This window comes from Aspergillus karnatakaensis (genome assembly GCF_047715665.1).
Source record: "Aspergillus karnatakaensis strain CBS 102800 unplaced genomic scaffold BJY04scaffold_28, whole genome shotgun sequence".
NCBI classification, from domain to species: Eukaryota; Fungi; Ascomycota; class Eurotiomycetes; order Eurotiales; family Aspergillaceae; genus Aspergillus; species Aspergillus karnatakaensis.
In genome coordinates, this window is record NW_027395740.1 from 386422 (window position 1) to 409943 (window position 23522).

Below are 23522 nucleotides of genomic sequence, written 5' to 3' on the forward strand. Positions count from 1 at the left end.
GGCTAGACGGTTGCAGTCTCCGAGTCTTTCCAATATGCCCGCGTCAGGACCCCCCCTGGAGGCAGCCAGAAGAAACGCCATTTGGATTGTTGTACAAATGTCGATATTCCCGTCTACCTAGTGCTTAACTTGCATGTAGGCCGTACAAGGGGACTATCCTGTTTTTCCCGAACCCCAGATCTACCGGTAGTATCTACTATTTCAGCAGAACTAAATAACCAATTCAGGAGGCCGTGAATGGCTGGTGGAGGTGGTATTGATGCAATACCCCATCTGTCTCCCCCCCACTTCGAGCCAGAGCATGGCTATGGCCTCTTGCAGGTGTTCTTAGGCCGTGAGGTCTGCGCAGTGAGACTCAATTTGCAGCACTTCCATCATCATTATTGGTCTCATTTCTGTTTTGACTCACCGGCCTTGTTTCCTTCTCATTCCGTCGTTCTTTCCTTGTTTGGCTTGTGTTTCCTGCTCTGGCCTCTTAGTTACTATATAACCCCTCCCCCGCCCTACGCTATTTGCTCCTCATCTTTACTTTCCCTCTTCCATAACACCATAACATAACCAAACAATCCTACCAATCCTTCTCCTTATTCCCCCTCCTTCGTCCATCCTCTCTTAACTTCCCATCAATCAATCAACAACTCCTCCACCTCAATCCTTTACCTTACCAACACATCTCGCAATGGGCAAAGCTATTCACTTCGGTGGCGGTAACATCGGCCGTGGCTTCGTCGGAGAATTTCTCCATGAAGCTGGCTACGAAGTTGTCTTTGTTGATGTTGTCGACGACCTTATCGCAAACATCCAGAAGACTCCTTCATATGACATCACGGAGATCAGCGAGGACGGCGAGAAGACCAAGACCATTGACAACTACCGTGCCCTCAACTCGAAGACCAATGAAGCTGATGTCGTTGAGGAGATTGCGACTGCTGATATCGTGACTTGCGCCGTTGGTCCCAGGATTCTTCAATTCATTGCCCCTGTCATTGCTAAGGGTCTTGACTCCCGCTCCGTGTCCCACCCGCTTGCTGTCATTGCCTGCGAGAATGCCATCAACGCTACTGATACCCTCCGCGGTCATATCGAGAAGAAGACCTCTGCTGAAACCCTATCCAGCCGCGCTGTCTTCGCGAACTGCGCCATTGATCGCATTGTCCCCAATCAGCCTCCTAACAACGGCCTCAATGTCCGTATTGAGAAGTACTATGAGTGGGTTGTCGAGGAGACTCCCTTCAAGAAGTTTGGTGTCGACCACCCCAACGTCCCTGCCATCCACTGGGTAGAGACGCTCGACCCCTACATCGAGCGCAAGCTATTCACTGTCAACACCGGACACGCCACCACTGCCTACTATGGCCACCTCGCTGGCAAGAAGACCATCGCCGAAGCCCTCCAAGATAAGCAGATCCGCGACACCGTCCACAAGGTTCTTGATGAGACCGCCTCCTTGATCATCAACAAGCATGGTATCTCCGAGCAAGAACAGAAGGAGTATGTTGACAAGATTGTTGGTCGTATTTCCAACCCATACCTTGAAGACAACATTGAACGTGTGGGTCGTGCTCCCGTGCGCAAGCTTTCCCGCAACGAACGCTTCATCGGCCCTGCCTCCCAGCTTGCTGAGCGCGGTCTGAAGTTCGACGCTCTTCTTGGGGCTATTGAACAGGCTCTCCGTTTCCAGAACGTCCCTGGCGACGAAGAGAGTGAAGAGCTTGCCAAGATCCTGAAGGAGCAGTCTGCTGAGGAAGCGACAAGAACCTTGACCGAACTAGAGAAGGATCACCCTCTCTATTCCCACATTCTTGAACGAGTCCAGGCCGTTCAGGGCGAGTCCAAGTAGGATCAACACCCCGACATCGTTGTGACGGCCCCTTGTCATAACAACCACCTCCTCCATCTCTTTTCAAACACAGACTTACCAGCTTTGCCGTGAAGGATGCCGAATCGAGCACGGATATGAAGGTCCCCGGACGACTCCTTCGCTCGACGATGAACATGAATGACCGCTGGACGGAAATCGAATGTGCATGGGATACGGCGAATATGGTTGGCTCGGGTTTTTTTATGTATTATGAAATTTCGGTTTAGCGTTATGATTTGTAGCGGCTGAATGCTTAGATGCAGAGCAACTAGGCTAATGAGAATGACTTCTTATCAATCTTGTCCTTGTAACGCCAGCAGTAGAGACGAGACGTAGAGTTGAAATGGTTATACCTGGACTATTCACAACTTACTCTCCTTCCACTCTGGCTTTCTCTTTTCAACAAACGCCCTCAAGCCCTCCTTGATGTTCTCCCCAGCATTCAACTTCTTCTCCCAAGCCTCCACAATCAACCGTGTCCCCTCGTCCGCACCGACCCCCTCCCACCCCATCTTCACTCCCTCGCGACTAACAATAACCGCATCAGGACTATTCCCCGCAATCTGTACCGCAACCGCAACTGCCCTCTCAACAACCTTCTCATCCTCGACAACCTCATTCACAAACCCCCACTTCTCTGCTTCCTTGGCCGGCACTCTCCTCCCGGTAAGCACCATCTCCATCGCCCTCTGTCGGCCAACCGTGCGCACGATTCGCGGCAGCGCACCAGCCCACGCAACAACCCCGCGCTGGACCTCGGGGAACCCAAAGAAAGCCTTCTCAGCCGCGATCACGATGTCGGTATTTGTGATCATCTCGCAGCCACCGCCAAGACAAAGCCCGTTCACGGCTGCGACAATAGGCTTTTTCCCTGTGCGCCTGGAAAGACCACCGAAGCCGCTGGTAGGTGTGGGTTTCCGGGGTTGAGAGGACTGGGTTGATTTGTTCCATTCTGCTTTTCAGTCAGTACTTCCTCATACCAAGAACCGGGACCATGCGTATAGAATACAGGTGTAGCGAGGCAGGTATAGGACTAACCCTTTAAATCCGCCCCCGCACAAAACGCTCGCCCATCACCGGTGATAATCCCAACGCGGAGGGTGGGTTCCTCATCAAGCCATTCCCAGACCTCGTGAAGCTCCCAGTGGCCGGTGGAGCTTATGCAGTTTAGCTCTTTCGGACGCGAGAGGGTTACGAGGACGATATGGGGTGTTGGAAAGGTTAGTTTGCTGTGCTGGGGGGTAGGTGGAGGTTTTTGGAAGGGCATTGCTGCTTTTTGTTTTCCAGATAGGGTTTGAGTGAGGATTATGAAGTAGGGTGTGGTAAGAGAAAGTGTTGAGTAAGGCTTGATATAACTAACCGGAGTAACTAGAGCAAAGAAGCTCGAGTCAGATTGCCGAGGCCCGATTTTGGGCTCTGGAGTCTGGAGAAAGATTGCGGAGAAGAGTCCGAACCAAGATTTGTAGTATGGCCTCGGCCTACGTATACAATCATGTACGGATGTGGCTCTTCGAGTAAACTCTTGATTAAAAACTAGCTTATAGTAAGCTTCTATACTACGATTTCGTGACATTTCGTGCCGCAACGCCTACAACTCCCCACTCCGCCTGATCGGTGCCGGTATGTACAGAGCAAATCTAAAGGAGTCAAACAAAACTAATCAATGCAAGCCTACCCCTTGTTGATCCACCCGCTGTGCACCATAAAATCAAATATACGACCTGTCTTCGTGCTGTCAATCTAGATTGCAAGTTAGTCTTGCGCTACGGGGAAAGTGTGCTTGGAATAGGTGACGTACCTTGCAGATAGTTCGCGCATCCTTTTTCTTCAGGCTACCGCCCGCTTTCATCGACTCCTTTAACAGCGTTTCCTTGATCACTAGATATGGCTTCGGTTGGATATGTAGAACGTTGCAGAGCTCGATCTCTTCTCTTGTTAATAGGTGAAGATCTGGCGCTCCATTGTTTTCTAGTTTCCAAGGGATAATGCCGGTCAGTGGTTGAATGACGAATTTTGTTTTCGTTGGTTTAGGAGTCGCGGCGCCGTCGCCAACCGCGGCAAAAGCGAGGTCGAAATCGTTCATGGGGACATTGGCCTCTGGAGCTTTCGGAGTGCCCGCAGCTTTTTGTAGCCGCAGTGGAAGCTCGGGCGTTGTCAGTTGATTCGCAGCCGTGGGCAGCTCAGGCTGTTGAGTTTGTTTAGGGCGCGTGCTGGCAAATCGATCAAACGAGCCTTGGGGCACGAGTCGTTGGGCGCGCTGCTGTTTCTCCTGCTCGTACTTCTCTCCGCCTTTTAGGTCCCCGATTCCCATTGAACGCCATTCTTGTAATTGCGAGATGGCCAGCCGAAGATTGTGTTCGTACTCTAGCCCCTTGTTGAACTCTTCGAAATCATCGCGGTTCATCATCCGTGCGAATGGCTTGGCCTTGTTGAGTAGATCCCGCTCCTCTTTTGTGCGCTTCTTCTCTAATGCCGTATTCTTACGGTACTCAAGAAGATTATGCTCAAATAGAATCTTCTTGCGCTCTGTTCGCGCTGTAAGGCGTGTGTTGTAAATATCGACAACAGTCATCTTCAACTCCATCTCTGCATCGGTCTCTCCATTCGGCGTTTCACCCGCGCCAGGCTCAAAGGTCATATGTTGTACAGCCTCCTCCGCATCGTTCATGAACTCCGTCTCGAACTCCAGGCGTCCCGGCATGTAACCCTGCACCTCGTGACAAGCAGGTACACTTGCAGTCGGCTTCTGTTTCGGTGTCGTAGGTGGAGCTGCCTTTGCCGCTTCTTTGCGCTCCTCAATGCGGCGCTTCTTTCGGGATTGAAATTCTTCCTTAGAGATCGAGTCTTGAAGACGCGTATCGTCCGGATCGGCACGTTCCGGTAGTGGGAAATTCGGGCTATCCACATAGGTACTGATGTAATGGTCGCGCACTTCCTCCTTCGTACGGTATCCGCCAATGTGATCAGCGATATCAGCCCATGACCCCAAGCCATAGATCTCAGCGCCCTCGAGCAACAGCAGCTCCTCGTCAGCACCCCAATCCCCCTGGAAGATAGGCACGGAATTCTGCTCTATCACTTGAAACGGATGCGTCGATGGGTCATGGTTCTTGGACTTCTCTCCGGCGGCGAAACAAGGTACACACAGGTCGTATTCGTGGCAGGAGGGGTGTGCGCATGATATGCGAACCTATTGTGTGGCACCGGGTTAGCAAGAATTGCAAGACCCAAACAAGACGAGGCCACTGTGGCTTGTTTATCCAGATGGAATTATCCTCACAGTTGATGTCACATCCACAGAGCAAACATCACAATGGTACTTGGTGCCAGCTTCTGTCCCGCGCGTAGCGGTCTTCTTTCGTATTACACCCATCGATCCCTGGGTTCTTTCATCCTCCGCAATACCCTTAGCCGTTTCGACGAGATGTACGCGCCCTCCAGTACGGATAGAGGCGCAATATCGATAAATCAGAAAATAACCAGATGCAATGAGCACGAATGTTGTTCAGATAAAGGGATGCTTTGATGTCTCCGCAGCTGACTAAGTGGAGATATGAGTTCCGTAGGGCTGGATGAAAGATCGCCAATGTCGGGGAGCTCGAGGGAGAGATGGGTGACTCCAATTATCGCAGTACTAGTGGCTTGCAATCGCGATGTCAAAAAAGCGTGTTCACTTGTCAAAATGTCAGCCTGTTCATCAACAATTCCAAAGCGCTGAGCGGGCGACGTCCTGCCGGCGGTGGCTGTGCAGCGGTCTACTGATCTTGGCAGACTGGACACAGCCCCTGTGGCGCTCGATGCCTCAGGACCATTGCCGAGGCCCAGTATGAGCCAATCAGAGAGATGTGTCATCCCCCTCTTTGTTCGCACCCCCTTCGGGAGAGCCGTCGCTTTCCCCTCTTCAGCCTCCATCAACTCACTTCACATCGATCAGTGATACTGTTGTCCCTTTCCTTCAACTACCTCCCCCCTCCGTTCTCCTTATTCCTCCAAGCCGAGGGGATGCTTCTTTAGGCTGTTTACAAAGCGCGTTTCATCTCTCCGTCCAGACCCTCGGACTTGTCCTTCTCTCTCCCTTCTGGTCGGGCCTCAATCGCTAGTACCAGTTCCTGATCGTCCCTGTCGCTCTGTGTGTTGCTGCTGACTGCTGTGGCTGTGGCGGTCCTGCATCTCCTCAATTCTTCGTCAATTGTCAGCCCTCGAAGAGGTGCCTCCCTCTTGATCTCTTTCTCTCTCATCATCCATCTCTCCTTTTTATTGCCAGCCGTCTCTCTCTCCACTCTCTTCTCTCTTTCCTCTCCAACCCGAAGTCTGTGACTGAACTCCCCGGGTCTTCTTCAAATCGTTTCTTTCCAGGATCAACCCCTCCCCTCCCTACACCAAAACCCCAGACCGCCGTTCACCATGTCCTGGAAAATCACCAAAAGTATGTTTAGTTGGTCTCCCATTCCTCCCCGGCTTGTCCCCCCTTTACCCGGATTGAGGCGACTAACACTACGGTTCTCGATTAATCTAGAACTCAAGGAGACGCATCTCGCTCCTTTAACAAACACCTTCACACGCTCTTCCTCCACATCTACGATCAAGGGCGAGTCCGGAGAGGAAACCCCGGTCGCCTCGCAGACTCCGAGCGTCTCGTCGGGTACTTCCAATGGAATCGGTAGGTTTCGAGTGGTGTCTCATATCAGGACTGTCTAACTTATAGAAGCTGCGTCGGAATCGCTCGTATCCCCTCCTGTGGCTCCCGTCAAGCCCGGTATCCTGATAGTCACTCTCCACGAAGGCCGCAGCTTTGCTCTCCCCTCGCACTACCAACAGGTGTTCAGTTCACACATCCAGAATCAGAATGGCTACGGCATCCGACCTAGCTCATCCTCCTCTCATTCTACACATGGACAGGCAGGTTCTTTTGTACAGAGCAACCGTCCCCAGTCAACAAGCGGCGGGATCAATGCCGCTCCGACCATTCACGGTCGGTATTCGACAAAGTACCTCCCTTACGCCCTTCTAGACTTCGAAAAGAACCAAGTTTTTGTCGATGCAGTTTCTGGGACCCCAGAAAACCCTCTTTGGGCCGGCGATAATACCGCATTCAAGTTCGATGTTTCTCGTAAAACCGATTTGAATGTCCAGCTTTACCTCCGCAACCCGGCCGCTCGCCAAGGCGCAGGTCGAAATGAAGACATCTTTTTAGGTGCTGTCAAGGTGCACCCTCGCTTTGAAGAAGAATCTCAGCCTTACATCGACGACCCTAAGTTAAGCAAAAAAGACAACCAGAAAGCCGCCGCCGCTCATGCCGCTCAGGAGCGCACTTTAGGGCAGCTTGGTGCGGAATGGCTCGATCTACAATTTGGCACTGGGTCACTCAAGATCAGCGTGTCCTTCATTGAAAACAAGCAGCGCAGCATGAAGCTAGAGGATTTCGATCTATTGAAAGTCGTTGGTAAGGGCAGTTTCGGAAAGGTCATGCAGGTTATGTATGTGTTTTCTCATTCCTATCCGCTATTTTGTCTAACATACCTACAGGAAGAAAGATACCGGTCGTATCTATGCTCTCAAGACCATCCGCAAGGCTCATATCATCTCGCGATCCGAAGTTACCCACACCCTCGCCGAAAGATCTGTACTGGCCCAGATTAACAATCCGTTCATCGTTCCCCTGAAATTTTCCTTCCAGTCACCTGAGAAGTTATATTTGGTTTTGGCGTTCGTAAACGGCGGAGAGCTGTTCCACCACCTGCAACGAGAGCAACGTTTCGACGTCAACCGAGCACGGTTCTATACTGCGGAATTGCTTTGCGCCCTTGAGTGCTTGCACGGTTTCAAGGTTATCTACCGCGATTTGAAACCTGAAAACATCCTTCTCGATTACACCGGACATATTGCGCTCTGCGACTTCGGGTTGTGCAAACTAGATATGAAGGATGAGGACAGAACGAACAGTAAGATAATCAGTCCACAACGTGTTCTCATTACCTAACCTAGCATAGCATTCTGTGGAACCCCCGAGTATCTTGCTCCCGAACTTCTCCTTGGACAAGGATATACCAAAACAGTCGACTGGTGGACCCTAGGTGTGCTTCTTTACGAAATGTTGACTGGTCTGCCACCGTTCTACGATGAGAACACGAACGATATGTATCGGAAGATTCTGCAAGAACCTTTGACCTTCCCGAGCAGTGATATTGTTCCACCTGCTGCACGAGATCTTCTCACTCGACTCCTCGATCGTGATCCTCACCGACGACTTGGTGCCAATGGTGCCGCCGAAATCAAATCTCATCATTTCTTTGCCAACATTGACTGGCGTAAGCTGCTCCAGAGGAAGTATGAGCCGAGCTTCCGACCCAATGTGGTATGTCACGTCCCTACTCATCCACCATGAAGATCAAGCACCTACTTACCAATAACTACAGTCTGACGCTCGTGATACCAAAAACTTTGATACCGAGTTCACCAATGAAGCTCCCAAGGACTCATACGTTGAGGGCCCCATGTTGTCCTCAACCCAGCAACAGCAGTTTGAAGGCTGGTCGTACAACCGTCCAGTTGCCGGTCTTGGGGACGCAGGTGGCAGCGTCAGGGATCCGTCATTTGCTAGTATTCCTGAGGAAAGCGCTTATCGTCAGTAACGAATTTGCACAGCCAACTACAACGTGACGAGCTCAAGGCAGAAGGATATCTCGTCCGGATCTACCCTTGCATTTCACTGTTGCCTATGCATATCCTGCCACTTATGCCAGCTCCCGTTTTTCTTTCCTTGTTATTCCCCACTTTCCGGGACCCAGATTTCCGGATATCTTTCTGATTGGATTAGTATGTGGCAGTGATCTCAGTTTGAGCGAGTTGTGTATTTTCTCTATTTGTTTCTCCTTGCATCAAAGATACAATCAGGCAGGACCCTACGCGTTCATTTCTCACGCTATGTCGTCAGACCTCGTGTCTTTTTCCTTGACCATAACATGCCTTCTGCACATCAACCTACCTCGGTGTTCCAACGGTTTCCGGTCGCTTAGCTAGCTTGGAAGAAAGACGGAACAGTGTCTGTTTCTAACATTCACGTACCATCTTGCCCTGTTCGCGCTTGCCCTCCAATCGGGCCTTGATTGCATCTTCTCCGATCTGCTGGTCTGATCCAACCCGGCCTCTCCATCGAATCTACACCTTGATCACGGATTCGCCAATCGAGTCACATCCTCGGCCGGTTTCCATCATCTAGAGCATCTTCTCATCGATCTCGCCCCTTTTCATTCTTTGTCCGTGTGGTTTGTGTTTTTTTATGTATCTCGTTTTTCTCCCCCGGTGGGTTCGTTCCAAGCACATCAGGAAAGGCACAAACAGTATGGTTGTCAATTGAAATGGCCGGTTCATAGACCAAGAAACAGTTGTTCATATTATTCTAAACAATTCTTCTTGCTATTCGTAGAATACTTGAGTTGCTTTTGGCTGTCACTAAGTTTCACTATAGTGGTCCTTGTAAGTTAATTAAGGCCCATCATGAGAGGCATAAATTTCAAAAGTATATAGTTAGCCAACGCGGCACATAAGTGGTTGAACTTTCCTAGCTATTTTATGGTTAACCCTCAATCATATGCCTAGTAAACTACCTAGTTACCTTAAAACAAAGCGTTTTACCCCTTTCACCCTCTTCTCGATTGAAGTTCATCTAAGGCCTCGATATATGTTTAGACCCGCCAAACCATTAGAGCCAAGGCATTATAGACACACTGCATTAGCACATAAAGAAGCTCTAAACTGGATCAAATAGATATAAGAGTAGGGGAATACAGAAAAAAAGGCACTCTTTGGAACGAGTTTTATAAGCTGCGTATTGACATTTCAAAACACCGTGTTTACCCACTCCGCGACTCTGGACATTGGTCGTAGACGCAAAAGTTGTTTTCCAGTACTCAAACTGAGAGAGATATCATGCCTCTGCTTCGATTTCCTGCGCGCCATTCGTCTCCAGCTCAAGGTCTTCTGCGTCGACATCTATCAAAGACCCCGATGACGCTGGTTCCGCGACGACTCCTTCCTTCTCTAGGCGTAGATACTCGTCCCACTCAGGAAACAGGTCATCATCTGCTGCGACGTCAGTTGCACCGGGTGGAACACCGATGAGGCGGGAGATCTTTGATTTGCCGGATTGATCTAGTGACTCTTTCCACTTGACGACGAGTTCGGCTGCTCGGGATGGCTTGTAGGTCTGGGCGAAGAGGACCGCCTCAGCAATACGGCTGGTGCGAACGAGGAGCTCAATACAGCCGTCGACATCTCCAAGGGTCCAAAGAGTTGAGAAGGCGACGTTGTGCAGACCGGCCTCCGATGATTGCTCTGCAAGCTTCTGAAGGCCCTCTTTGTCGCCGCTAGCACTTTGTAGAAGCAAAAGAGATCCGACATCTTTAGCGTTGACAAAGCATTCTTGAGCCAGAGACAAGTTCCATCCAGACAAGGCAGCGTCACCGACAATCTTCCACTTATGTTCCACGTTGGCTTCGCGAGCGATATCAAGCGCGATTTCGAGGTTGTTGAGAGCGAGGGCAAGCTCGAACCGGTGTTCCTGGTCGGTTGCAACTTCGAGGGCCAATTCCTTGTAACCCTGGCCTTCGAGGAATCGCGCAACCTTGTTCATCTGATCCTGAGGGATATCCTCTAGTAGCTCTGTCGCGAGTTCCATATCTCCACGTAGCACAACGGTCTGATATTCAACCATGCTCAGTGAGAGGGCAAATGAAACGGCATTGACGTCCTTGTCGGCAACATAAACTCGGCCATCCCGAGGCAGGTATCCCAGAACATACATAGGCTGGTCAAAGTGCGAGACCGTGTATGTTTGATCACCAACAAGGTAATTCAAGCGATCTGTGGAGTTTGTGTAGATGAAGCAGTCACCGACCCATTGTCCTGTCCTGACAGACTCATTGACATCGGTAACAACTTCAAAAGCGGACTCAACGCCGTCCTCGTCGGCTTCGCCAGCATTCAATCCATTGACGTAGTTCTCCCGAGAGAAGCGGAGAACATAAAATGTGTCTTCACATGCAAGAGTAACAAGCTCACCGGACTCTGACCAATAGACCTATTTGATGGTGGTTAGTACAAGCCATGTGTGGGCATATATGATAGACTGTCTTACAGATCTCGGCTCAACTTCAATGCGGCGAACTAGGTGTCCGGTCTCCCAGTCGAACATACCAATTCCTCCCTGTCCTCTAACACCAAGCAGAACACCGCCAGTAAGGCCTTCCGCTTGGAATCCTACATCGAGACCACCGCTCACCTCCTTGAAGTTTTTGAAAATTTTAACGCTCGTAGGTGACTCGCGGATAGCATAGTCATTGCTGTTGTCTTTTGACCCCCACGCAAAGTCTAAAGCCTGTCCGAAGGCCTTGTTTCGCCAGGCCAGCGCGGTGTAGATGATATACTCGCCATCCCCGCAGACGGAAACAAAGCGCCCGTTGGGAGAATGTGACAGCGTTTGAGGGTACACCTCGCATGAGCCTAGCTCCTTGGTAGGCAGCGAAATAGGAGCACCATCCTTGACACTAGCATCACCTCCCTTGATAACCGTGGAAACAACCTCATTGTGTCGGGCCCAGACTATCTTCCCAGAGCCATCCATGGAAACCGCGGGTTCTTCTCTGCCCATCTTAACGACCACGGCACCATCATCAAAGCCCATCGCAACACCCTGCTTCCCACGCTGGTAGGATACACACCATGCTCGCTCTAGGCCATAGCTCAAAGACTGCTCGAGTCTATATGTGTTGGCGTGCCAGATCTTAATCGTTCCATCTTCAGATCCGGAGATTATAACTGGTAATTCCGGGTGGTAGCAGGCGAAAGAAACGTTGCTCGTGTGTCCTTCCAATGTCGCAATGAGGGCCTTGGTAGTGTAATCCCACACCTTTACGGTCTTATCATCGGAAGTCGTGAGAAGATATGGCTTATCGGCCTGAGGGTAGTAGTCAACATGGTTCACACCTTTCGTTTCGTGCGCCTCTAGTGTGAAGTTGGCGTGCGGAGAGCCCAAGCTCCAGATCTTGACGGTCCGATCCAGACATGCTGAAGCAAATGTATTCGTATCCTTGGGGTTGATTGAGAGTCCCATCACGTAATGGCTGTGACCCTCGTAGACTTGAACACATTTCCATCCCTTTTCCCAATCCCATAGCTTGATTGTCATGTCATCAGAAGCTGTGAGCACGAAGGGTTGTGTCGGGTGGACTGCAATTGAGCGGATATAGTCTGGGTGAGCCTCAAATGAGGCAATCTTTTCGGAGGTGTTGTAATTGTACACCCGAAGTTGGAAGTCGTCAGAACCGCAGACAATCCAGTTCTTGCGGGCGATAAACCGCCCAGCTCGCACGGGGACATCGGTGAGTTCGAAGGTTTTGATAATAGACTATAGATAGAAAAACAATTAGCCTCTGTTTGGAGAGAATTTCTTGATTAATAGCTCACCTGAGTCTCATAAGACCATATGTATACATGACCTAGACAATGTGATTAGCTTACAGAAAGTATCCACGCTACAACCCCTCCACGAACCGCTGTATAATGTGGTCAAGATCTATAGCAGCGTAAGCATGGCACAAGCAATTTCCAAGCGAGCAGGCTTACCCATGGCTCTGTGGGGTGGAAGTCAATGCCCTTTACTCGCTCTGAGCGGGCGAAGAGTTGCCTCTAGATCCAGTTGCTCTAGTCAGCAAGAGCTCCAATCGCGCATTCGTGTTGCTATAAGGTATATCGAAATATCCCATTTTGTAGGTAAATATCCGATGGCAAGTCCGTACCTTGATATCCAGCCTCATGTTGTGTGCGGGAAAGGAGAGTTGCGACTAAGTGCGGCGTCGGAGATGAACGATCAGGGAGGGGAACCAGGCCACGAGCCGTTCGGACAGCCCAGCCCGCACGCGCGAGAGAATTAACAAGAGCCTGAGTGGATGGCAAGTATAGACACAGAAGGGTATAGCCGAGGGCAATGGCCTTGTATAGAATTGAAGGACACTCAGTGATGTGTCCACAAGGAGACGGCAATAATCCCGCCAGCTAACCTATCCGCCGTGGACAATGCTCCTCTCACCGCCCACATTTCTAGAACCCCTACGGAGTACTACTGTTTCCTCCACCACTTCTAACAGAGTAAGTTAGATACAAAGATTTGCATATTAATGGAGAGCAGCCTTAGTCTGAATCATACCCTTGCAAGCTATATGTGCCGTCCATTTGTGAAGTCTTACTACCTATGCCACGAGGGTACATAGACGCTATAGATATAAAGTATGAAAACGTTTCAACAGCAGAAAGGTGAGCTGTCCATATTGTATAGACCGGATAAATTGAACCGTAGGAATCTAAGTTTTCATCAAGATATAAATATCACAGGTGTGTCCATTCAAATGAACAGCGTCAGCTAGTAAGTACAGGTATGCCGGATTCTATCACTCTACCATTTGCAATGACAGCTATTTATGCCTTGCGTTCAAAATAGGTCCACTGCCCTGGCCTAGGCTTCTCCTCAAGCTCCTCCCAGCTGCAACCATGTCAGTCATTCCAACCACCTTTGTTAGACTGTGTATGAGGAACTCACGCCTTGGACTTATACAACTCATTCACAACCTTCAGCTCACCCTCCGCCACTTGGATAACCTCTTCAAGTAGGCCAGCGCCAATCTGCTTCTCGATCTCAGAGACCCTACAATTATAATGTCAGCATATCAGCCTCGTGAGCAGAGAAGAGGGGGCAATATACTGATCAGCCTCCAAGGCAGGCTCATTCTCCCATTTCATTTCCCGCTTGTTTTCCTTGAGTTCCTCGAGAGATTCTTGAACCATCTTCTCCCAGCGAGCTTGTTCTTCTGGCGAACGAGCACCTTGCTGGGCTATCTCAAACTTTTCTCCATCCCATTCCTCCCCGCGGGGGTTATCGCTCCCATCAGCGCGCTGAACCCCAATGTAGGACCCATCGGACTGGCGAAGAGAAGCGTATCGCTCGGGATCGGCGGCCACAGTCTTCTTCACGCGCTCCAACCAAGCTTCGAAACCGGGAGGCTTCGTGGATTCAACGATTTGCAGGCGGTGGCGGGTCAATGCCTCGGTGGACTGGCGGTATGCGGAAGATTCAGGAAAGGACTTTAGCTTCTCCAGTGTAGCTCTGTAGAGGTAGATCAGAGTGGGACGAGGGCTTGGATGAGTCGACAGACCAGTCAAGCCGGTCGGAGCAAAAGGCTCCAGGTACCGGGCCGGTTTGACGCTGGCCAGCAGCCGGAGTGTAGATCGCATTGTAATCTGGCTTGTCTGGGAAGATTGAAGCAATTGACCCAAAAGGCAGGCCGAAGGGATCTCGCTATCGGTCGGGACAGGATAATGTCGTAGCGAATCGGTGCCGGGATGAGGTGCCATCGGGAGGCGGAGAAACTAGCATTTCCGAGCCTGAGGCAACCACAGCCACTTCTTCTGGATCATCAAAGGAGAAGCAGCCTCACCCTCCTGACATTCAGACATCCCTTTCGAACTTTTCGTCTGAGGGCGTGCGGGTGACACCGCATCTTTCTCGGCACCTTCGGCTTTTTTTATTGACGCCTATAACCCCTCTATTGTGGTTAATTTGGCGCATACTCTATCTATCGACCCGCTCTGGCCCTTTGTTCTCCAATGTGCCAACTGTGATTTATCTAGACCGGTCCCCCTACTCAAACTCTCGTTATCATAAGACACCAGAAGGCTTTAGGCCTTGACGTATAGCCAAAATGCGTTCCTCCTTACTGACTTGGTCGTTACTTTCGCTCTTCGCTCTTCCTACTTTCGCCGCTCCCTCTGATCAGAGCACTACCGCTAAGCGTCTCGTGAAAAGGGACGGTTCTGATGACTCGGGCCCGGGTCCTACACTCTTCAATGGTGTCGAGGTACCGCCTTTGAAAGAGCTGACTCCTGATAACTTCGAGGAAACGATCAAGAATGGCTACTGGTTCGTCTGCCCCGGCTTGCTCCTATAATGCGCTGTCTAAGAAGTCCATAGGTTCATTAAGCAGTATTCTCCATCATGCCCCCATTGCCAAAAGGTTGCCCCTACGTGGCAGACCTTATACGAGTTCTACTACGTATGTACATCTGTACAGCAGCGCATTGGCGTACTTTTTTTTCTAACACGAAATAGACTTCGGATCCGCTCTCCTCGTCGTCCACAAAATCGTCTGACACCACGTCCCTGAACTCTTTCGATGGCTTCTATGATTTCCACTTTGCGGCTATGAACTGCCTGGCTTATGGCGATCTTTGCAAGCGACTCGACGTCCTGTATTGGCCGACCTTCTCGTATTACCACGATGGACAGCTTGTTGAGCAATATGAAGGGAAGAAGGACATTGCGGCTTTCAGTGAATATGTCGAGGAGAAGCTGGAATCCATACGACCTGGCTCTCGTCCAGCCAAGGGTGTCAAATTGCCACAACCCGGTGATAAAGGAGTCGACACCACCGCTGAACCCGAAGTTCCCGCTGCCAAAGACAAGGACCCTGAAGCAGGCACCAAAGCTGGCGAGAAGCACAACGATCAAGCGGCAAAACCAGCCCCTAAGGATCCGCATTCTCCAAAGGACACCTCTGCGAAAGATACCACTGCGAAGGATTCGGCTGCAAAGGATTCGGCTGCAAAGGATTCGGCTGCAAAGGATCCTCAAGTCTCTGACTCTAAGCCCAAGACCAAGCCCAAGCCAAAGGCACCGGTAAACCCTCAAGGGATTTCCGTCCCTCTCACTGCGGAGACTTTCCAGAAACTCGTGACCGCTTCCGAAGAACCTTGGTTCATCAAGTTCTATGCACCTTGGTGCCATCACTGTCAAGCGTTAGCCCCCAATTGGGCGCAAATGGCAAAGGAAATGCATCACACCCTCAACATTGGCGAAGTTAATTGTGAAATTGAAACGAGGCTCTGTAAAGATGCTCGTGTCAATGCGTTCCCCACTATGTATTTCTTCCGCGGCACGGAGAAAGTGGAATACACCGGTCTTCGCGGCCTCGGCGATTTGGTTAGCTATGCGAAGAAGGCTGTCGACATTGGATCTGGCGTTCAAGAAGTTGACGCGGAATCTTTCAAGGCATTGGAAGAAACCGAGGATGTGATCTTTTTGTACTTCTATGACCACGCAACAACTTCTGAAGATTTCGAGGCCTTGGAGCGTCTTACTCTCCCGCTCATCGGGCATGCGAGACTTGTGAAAACGGACAGCGCCGCCCTTGCTGAAAGGTTCAGGATCTCCACCTGGCCGCGTCTCCTTGTGTCGCGAAGTGGACGAGCAAACTACTACAATCCCATAGCCCCGAAGGATATGAGGGACCTCCGCCAACTTCTTGATTGGATGCGCTCTGTGTGGCTGCCTATCGTCCCTGAACTGACTGCCTCTAATGCCCGTGAGCTGATGGACGGCAAGTTCGTGGTTCTTGGTATCTTAAGCCGCAGCCGCGCGAACGAGTTTGTGGAATCAAAACGCGAGCTGAAGAACGCCGCTCTTGAGTGGATGGATAAGCAGGTACAGCTTTTCCAGCTTGAAAGGCAGGAGCTACGGGATGCTAAGCAGTTGCGAATTGAGGAGGCAGAGGATCGTAATGACCAGCGTGCGTTGCGCGCAGCGAAGAACATGCACGTCTCTATCCGCGAAGATGACAAGAAACAAGTACGGTTTGCTTGGGTCGATGGTGACTTCTGGGAGCGCTGGTTGAGAACCACATACGGTATTGATGTGGGCAATGGAGAGCGTGTTATTATCAATGACCAGGACAACCGACGTTACTGGGATACCGCCTCCAGTGGTGCCACTATCATGGCTTCTCGGACTTCCATTCTTGAGACCATCCCTCTCGTCATTGCCAACCCACCGAAGCTGACACCGAAGTCAACCATCGGTACTTTCGAGTCAATCTTTTTTGTCTCACACACCTTCATTACTGGCCACCCAATCCTTTTCGTCATTATCCTCATCGTATCAATTGTCGGTGTGACATATGTTGCCCGGAATAGAGCCCTCAAACGTGGAGTCCGTGGCGGTATTCTCGGCATTGCTGGCAATGCTGGCGGCTTACTGCAGCTCGATGGAAAAGAAGGACTTCTGAACGGAGGCTCGACAGGCAAGGTTGACTGATGTTGAATGTACGATCCTTGTACAGTTACATGACTTTGATTACTCTACATTTAGGTCTTTTCTTGAACTTTCTCCTTTTCTTCCGTTTTCTTGATAATATTTGAGTAACCCTAGTCTTTATTGAATGAAAGGGACGTAATACAGAAAGAGACCATTCCTACATTTCTACACTTGTATGCTGTGTCGACAATTGCCAAAGCCAGCCATCTAGTTGAAGTTCTATGAAGATCACGTGCTTATAATCTCGCAGCTGCTGATTGGTTGTCGGGCGGCAGAGGCTCCCGGTTTTCGTCGACTGTCGCGAAGCCGCTCTGAACCTCGATTGCCTGACGTCTTTTGTTGGCAAGTTCCATTTCACAAGAACCACACACAATGGTGCGCATATGTCAATCTGACCCTGCATATTGCCAATTGCTAATCTACATAATCAAATCATAGTTCTCCCAGACCCTCCGCCGTGCCGCAGCTCAGTCTGCCCGATCCCCGTTGGCCGGAAGGTGAGACTCCTCCGGAGACATACCCTATCCCAAGATAAAAGCATCCCGGCTTGGTCAACTGTTCGATATGAATTCTGCCCTATTTACGTGCATGATAGCGGAGGAATTGGACAAAGCCTGCAACAAAACCGACCCCCGAGCAATCCCGGGAATCAACCACCACACCACCAAAAACGGAGTAGGAGAGACATACTGACCCGTGCTCTTTCACCAGATACGCCGTGGCCCCTCACGTTGCTGGCTACACTGCCGGCTCCGCTGTCAAGATGTGAGCCCTCCCCTCGCCAATATTGGATACTCATACGCCCAATTGCTCCCACCTCTACCGTATACGAATCGGAGCTCGAGCATAGAACGAACAACCAGCTAACGCGAGTTGATAACAGCGGTTCCATCGCCGCCACCTTCGGTGTCAGTGCCGGTGTCTTCGCCCTCTTCTTCTTCGGCGAGGTTCCTCGTGTCCGCAAGGATATCCTCCAGAAGCTTCCTTTCTTCGATACCTACCTCGACCGCACTGTTCCTCCTGAGGATAACGTACGCCTCCTTCCTTTTCTTATTTTCTAGGTTGGAGAATGGTGCTAATTGATTCCTTTGCAGCCATTCTAAATTACTCGTTTCCGCGCGTCCGTCGGTTGGCTTTCTTTCCCCCTTCTCGTGCCCTGCTACCGGTTGTCAGGGCACGAATAGATAGACGGTGAGAGTGGGAATTATGTGGCGTGGCGTGGTGTGGTGCCGTACTGTGTAGAATATGTTAGCAATGAGATTCATTAGCACATAGACTTCTGTCTAATTTTAACTTCAGTATCTTCTGTGATCATAGTGAGGAGTCTGCCCCAGGAACGAAACTCTTTTAGTGCCTAGGTTTGGAGTACTTGCTTTAGATTAAGCCTTGTGTCTACTGCAGGCCACACTTTCAACCACCTGGGAATTTAGGAACTTTGTCCGCGTACTCAAGGTTCATCCCAATACTGAACTCGAGATATACTTTAGGCTTCAAGGGACTAGGTTTATGGTGCGTTCATCGTTCTTATGTATCTTTATTTAGAGACAAAATCCCATTTGCGCGACCAACAGTAAGCCTCAATTCTATGCCTAGGATTCAAAAGAGAAGATTGTACGATATTTCCACCGGACAAGGTGACTAGCCAAGATGGTTATATAAATACCAGCAGAAGTACAAGCGCTTCAGTATAGGACTAATCATAAGCAACAAGCTAAAGCTTAGGTGACGAAGTACCCGAGTTATCTGCCAAAGCATCCGACACTGCAGCCTGATTCTGCACCTGGTCATCATCAATACCATCAATCACATTTCCGTGTATAGCATGCTCGATATTGACCTTCGGCCCTTTGAACCACTTATGGGCGTCAACAACCCACCAAATACTCACAGCGAGCATTGGCCCTCCCCAGACCAGGCAGGTCCAGTTCATTAAATCTGGGCTTAGATTTGAACCTGTATCAGCAGGCAAACACAGGATCGGTACCATCAGTAGAACAAATCCGACTCCTAGACCACCAATCCAAGGCCCGAACGGACCTAGGTGCCATGGCCCTTTGCGAAAGCGATCTCCAACAAAGAAGACACGGATGGCAATTGGGATAGCGAAGGCGACGAACTGGGCAATGGCACCGATGGAGAACAGAGCGCCGATAGCAACGTCGCCAGCAAATAAGAGGAGACACATTAGTATTCCAAGGACGGCATTTAGGATTACGGCGTTCACCGGTGTCTTGGTGGTATTGTTGACTTGTTTCCAGTACTTCGACAGGGGAAAGCAGTCGTCACGAGCATATGCGTATGTAACGCGAGATGCGGCAACCATACAGCCTTGACCCATGGAAAAACCGCAGACAATGGTTAGTCCGAGGATTGCGAGCGCGCCTCTCCGGGACATAACCTGGAAGAGATAGGATGCCCAGGGTTGCCCAAGATCAGAGTTTATCACGGCATCAATGTCTACCACAGTATAGGCCACAACAAGTTGCAGGAACCAGCCCATTAACCCGCCAACTCCCGAGGTCATGACAATGGCTCGAGGAGAAGCAATGTTTGCATTGGAACACTCTTCACTCAGATGGAAAGGCGAGTCGTAGCCGGACATGGTCCAGATAACTCCCACGAAGGTCATTAGCACCGCAACTCCATCAGGGTAGTCGGTCATGTTGGTAATAGTTCCCCATACTTCTTTAGACGGCGTGAACTTGGGGGTATTAATTGTCCCCGCTGGGATGGCGATTATGACAGCAACTAGTGCAAGCATGTTGAACGTAGAACCCCAAGAGTTGAATACGGCGACCCATTTGGTTGGCATGCTGCTGATACCGGCGTGGAGAATCATGATCAATGTGGTCAAGAGGAATGTCTGCCATTGTGTGGGGACATAGTTAGGGTTCTGGATGGATCCCGCAGCGAGAATCATAGCAGCCAGCGCATAGTCCACTGATGGTGCTGCGGTAATCTGCCCAATCCAGTTTGACCATCCTGTAACCCATGCCGCATAGGGGCCGTATCCTGGGGGTGCGAGCACTGCTGCGGCGTAGTATAGCCCTCCGCTACATGAGTCAGCACAGATAAGAACGAGTGGATGTACTGGTGCACATACCTTGTAGGCATAGCAGAGCATAGCTCAGCCATAGCCATGGCGACGCACTGAATAAAAATCATAGCTATAATCCAACCCCAGACCATCCCAGCTGTTCCTGCATATCCCATACCTGCAGCCGTATGTCAGCCCGATTGGCAAGAAACTGTTGAATCATGAAGGCGAACCATAATATATTGTGCTTGCAAACGATGGAAGCAGGCCCAGCACGGCGAAGCTGACGCAGAATGTAGTCCATAGCGAGAACTCGCGCTTGAATTCTTGTTTGTATCCAAGAGCTGTAATAACCCGCTCATCGGCGTCCATCGAATCGTCGAATTGGGGAACGTCTCCGTTAGGCAGCACAGAGGTAACGGGCTCATGGTGAACATCATCGCAGATTGGGGTATTTGACGCAACCGTCGCCTTGCTTGAGGCTGTCATGGTAGTTCTTCAGTTTCGGTCGCATTCACTCGAGCTATGGGGCTGCTGGCTAGGTAACTCGGGCACTCTGAAACCGCGACTTTCGCGAAGAGAGACCTTGCAAGGGATGATGAGCCTGAAAGAGGTCACGAGCTTGGGTAACACCAGATGCATATATATGCAGTCAGCACGGGGCGGCGCATCATAGCTGCATTGTCGGGGGCGCCGATAGGACGAGGTAGTTCGTGATCATCTGGATGATAACCAGATATCGATGCAGGGGCCTCTTGGGGCCTGGGCAAGAGGGAACTAATACCCCGCCTACAGACCTACCATCCCCAACAAGGCAGGTTCAGGCGGAGGCTGGGGTAGCGCTGGAGCAAAGCTTCGATGTTTATCACGTCAGGACGAATTAACAATGATAAGCTCGAGATAAGAGTATCTGTCAGTCATAGATTTTGATTGACGATCAGTAGTCACTTCTGTTTCATCCAATGGGGTTGAAATATTACCTGGTTTCAGATTACAGGTGATGGAGTTCACTGACTTCAGGATGGACCTGCCTGAGTTGGTTGGTGGTGTTTGTACAGAAGGGGCCAAGCCTTGCGTCCTCCATCCTACTCCAGAGCAACCACCACCATTAAAGATCATATAAATCCTTCAAGTTTTCTCTTTCAAAGGTACTCACTACCTAGTGTCTTGATATGCTCTGTCTGCGCTCTTACCGAATCGACCAAAAAGTCGAGCGCATCTGACATCGAACACTTCACTTCAGAAAACTTGTCCGGCGGTCTCAGCGTGGCCCTGTGTCATGCAATTGTCCGCGACTCTCTCAACTTCTCTTGCCAGTACCAGTGAGGACCAGCGACTTCCTTACTCTTCTAAAACTATCTAGTCGTTAGGTGCTGCTGAACGGGCGTACCAAACGACAGACAGACAGACCTCCAACGGCACCTTCCATTGCAATATTACACATGGTCTGCAGTATAAGGTATACCAGCAGGTACCACTCACAAGCTCCTACGAAGGGGATAGATCGCATCTCACAGCTTTTATCCGCACACATACCTCCGGAAAGCCATTGTCCTGCTGCTTTCCCTTGCCAGACAATCGCCCATATCTCATTGCATAATCCATTTTCGGGAAGTCTTTCGGAGTAAACTGGCCGACGGCATTTATATTTTCGACATAGCCATGATCAACGACCGATTTCCCACACAATCAGTGACAGCGGAGGCATATGGCTGACCTTGAGAAATGTCATCATCAACACCTCTTCTCAGTCTATCCAGTTTTATCTACTTATTGCGGCCACTGAGCACTCTATCATGACTTGAAATGAAATTTTCTGTCAAGCCATCGAATAGATCACCCTGCTAGCAACGCTGCATCAACATGGCAAATGTACGACGCAGCACCAGTCGAACATATTTTGTTTACTTCAGACAGGCCACGAGTGCTTCCCAGAGAAGAGACTCGTACTGCACGTTGCTATACAAAATCTCGGATGATGCGGCGACCTATGACACCTCGCTATCGACGAGACATACGAGGATGAGCAAGCCACATTCGACCACCTCAAGTTCTAGGCCTTGCTTACTTGCTCGAAGCAGGGTGGCCCTGAATTGCAATAGGCTTGCTCTTACATGAATTGTTGCCATGGATAACTGAGGAAAGTCCATGGTCCCCAGGGAGAGACGCGGCACTCTCCATCAGGCTCCTAAAGAACTCTGCATCCCGAACGTCCAGGAATGCAATAGTTGAATGGCTTGACGCCGAGAAATCAATTTCCCGACACAGTATACGTATAATACTAGCTCACTAGGTACTACCTATCAAGGCAAAGTACAGAGTTGGCAACCAACGCTGCTTACAGTAATCCTCCGTCTGATCCTGGCAAGCGAACCTCAACTACTACGGTGAAACTCCGGAAAAGTCCTCAACTTGAGCCCATTGGCGGCTATGAGGCCTCCGCCACCAAACCCCCCTCATTAATTGCAGGAGAATACAAAACTCATAGAAGATCAAAATGCCCTGGCTTCCAGTCCTACCCAGTGCCATCGTCACAGCACCTCTTGCTCTCTCACCTCCTTTCGCAGCAAAACAAATATCGAAAACAAGCAAGCAACGATATGAGTCCCTGCACGAACTTAGCTTAGCAGAGAGCAGAATCATTTTCAGCTACTGTTTACTGCTAGTGGGACATGATTGACGGATGGGGACCCGCGGTAATCGACAGCTCACATGCATGCAACCATCATGCATGCATGGGACCTCTCCACTGATATACGTCAAATTCTAGGCGGGGCTTTGCTCTGTGCAAAGAGAGGCGCTCAAATTGTAATAAAGGGTCTCTGTTTATCTGGCTATGAGGCAGGGTTGATTGAAGATTGGGTAGCACCTACTTTCAACACACCTCTACTACAGTATGTAAACAAGTCGTACAGGGGCCCAAGCTCAAACAGTAATGAAGCCTGCTGTCGAAATCCCACTCTGTTGACCTAGACAGACCAGAAACGAGGAGTTAGTTTATCCCTCAGCCCCAAAGCCCTAGGTAGCACCCGTCTAGTGCTCGTGGAGGCATAGCACGCGTTCTGACTGTATCGAGGCACTGTTTCTTGTGTACTTCTAAGTTCTGGGAGAGAAACTGATACACTTCATCTCCCATATACAAAGTGTTTTTCAAGTGCTCAATACGCATCATACCTATTTCCACGCCTACACTTGACACATGCGATAGGTATAACACGCAAGTTGTGAGTAGATCCTTTAGGCTCCTTAAGGTTACATGCAGGCTGATTTATCTCTGAGGATTCTCGCTGCTTCGTGAACCCTTCCTAGACTTCATACTCCATACAGCAATAGAAGAGTCACGCAGATAGCCCAGATTCATTGGCCCCAGGACTTGAGTGCTCAATCCGGAAAATGCACGTACGTATACTGTCTCAGTCTCATACCATACTAGCAGAATAGTGATACACACCAGGGTGGACGTAGCGCCTTGTTTGTACATATAG

General features: G+C 50.2%; 9 protein-coding genes across 9 annotated transcripts; 4 read left to right on the forward strand and 5 right to left on the reverse strand.

The window, feature by feature from the left end:
• Nucleotides 1-267: 267 nt before the first annotated feature.
• On the forward strand, nt 268-2063 carry BJY04DRAFT_71141 (mannitol-1-phosphate 5-dehydrogenase). Its single transcript, XM_073720916.1, has one exon. It carries the CDS (start codon nt 680-682, stop codon nt 1838-1840), a length of 1161 nt encoding a protein of 386 aa, XP_073570642.1. The 5' UTR covers nt 268-679; the 3' UTR covers nt 1841-2063.
• A 47-nt stretch (nt 2064-2110) lies between these two features.
• BJY04DRAFT_71153 (enoyl-CoA hydratase/isomerase family protein) lies at nt 2111-3314 on the reverse strand. Its single transcript, XM_073720917.1, has 2 exons — nt 2900-3314; nt 2111-2813 (listed from the first exon to the last, which is right to left on the reverse strand). Exons 1-2 carry the CDS (start codon nt 3126-3128, stop codon nt 2224-2226), a joined length of 819 nt encoding a protein of 272 aa, XP_073570643.1. The 5' UTR covers nt 3129-3314; the 3' UTR covers nt 2111-2223.
• Nucleotides 3315-3368: 54 nt separating this feature from the next.
• On the reverse strand, nt 3369-5546 carry adaB (chromatin-binding transcription regulator ADA2). The gene is made up of 3 exons (XM_073711570.1): nt 5142-5546; nt 3660-5051; nt 3369-3601 (listed from the first exon to the last, which is right to left on the reverse strand). Exons 1-3 carry the CDS (start codon nt 5232-5234, stop codon nt 3533-3535), a joined length of 1554 nt encoding a protein of 517 aa, XP_073570644.1. The 5' UTR covers nt 5235-5546; the 3' UTR covers nt 3369-3532.
• A 719-nt stretch (nt 5547-6265) lies between these two features.
• On the forward strand, nt 6266-8493 carry BJY04DRAFT_207963 (serine/threonine-protein kinase; the record flags this gene model as incomplete). The annotated part of the gene is made up of 5 exons (XM_073713924.1): nt 6266-6521; nt 6567-7338; nt 7388-7803; nt 7852-8216; nt 8278-8493. The coding sequence occupies 5 exons, from the start codon at nt 6266-6268 to the stop codon at nt 8491-8493; spliced, it is 2025 nt and encodes a 674-aa protein (XP_073570645.1).
• A 915-nt stretch (nt 8494-9408) lies between these two features.
• BJY04DRAFT_190904 (coatomer subunit beta') lies at nt 9409-12886 on the reverse strand. The gene is made up of 6 exons (XM_073711571.1): nt 12658-12886; nt 12485-12547; nt 12413-12434; nt 12326-12357; nt 10998-12266; nt 9409-10940 (listed from the first exon to the last, which is right to left on the reverse strand). Exons 1-6 carry the CDS (start codon nt 12673-12675, stop codon nt 9789-9791), a joined length of 2556 nt encoding a protein of 851 aa, XP_073570646.1. The 5' UTR covers nt 12676-12886; the 3' UTR covers nt 9409-9788.
• Nucleotides 12887-13084: 198 nt separating this feature from the next.
• BJY04DRAFT_190907 (complex I NDUFA5 subunit family protein) lies at nt 13085-14224 on the reverse strand. Its single transcript, XM_073711572.1, has 3 exons — nt 13617-14224; nt 13455-13559; nt 13085-13397 (listed from the first exon to the last, which is right to left on the reverse strand). The coding sequence occupies exons 1-3, from the start codon at nt 14144-14146 to the stop codon at nt 13334-13336; spliced, it is 699 nt and encodes a 232-aa protein (XP_073570647.1). The 5' UTR covers nt 14147-14224; the 3' UTR covers nt 13085-13333.
• A 130-nt stretch (nt 14225-14354) lies between these two features.
• Nucleotides 14355-17252, forward strand: BJY04DRAFT_190908 (putative disulfide isomerase). Its single transcript, XM_073711573.1, has 3 exons — nt 14355-14831; nt 14883-14964; nt 15021-17252. The coding sequence occupies exons 1-3, from the start codon at nt 14614-14616 to the stop codon at nt 16998-17000; spliced, it is 2280 nt and encodes a 759-aa protein (XP_073570648.1). The 5' UTR covers nt 14355-14613; the 3' UTR covers nt 17001-17252.
• On the forward strand, nt 17253-18299 carry BJY04DRAFT_190911 (cytochrome b-c1 complex subunit 10). The gene is made up of 5 exons (XM_073711574.1): nt 17253-17375; nt 17439-17497; nt 17712-17765; nt 17884-18031; nt 18095-18299. The coding sequence occupies exons 1-5, from the start codon at nt 17373-17375 to the stop codon at nt 18101-18103; spliced, it is 273 nt and encodes a 90-aa protein (XP_073570649.1). The 5' UTR covers nt 17253-17372; the 3' UTR covers nt 18104-18299.
• Nucleotides 18300-18581: 282 nt separating this feature from the next.
• BJY04DRAFT_71283 (amino acid permease) lies at nt 18582-20774 on the reverse strand. The gene is made up of 3 exons (XM_073720918.1): nt 20271-20774; nt 20104-20215; nt 18582-20053 (listed from the first exon to the last, which is right to left on the reverse strand). Exons 1-3 carry the CDS (start codon nt 20524-20526, stop codon nt 18712-18714), a joined length of 1710 nt encoding a protein of 569 aa, XP_073570650.1. The 5' UTR covers nt 20527-20774; the 3' UTR covers nt 18582-18711.
• Between the last annotated feature and the right edge of the window lie 2748 nt (nt 20775-23522).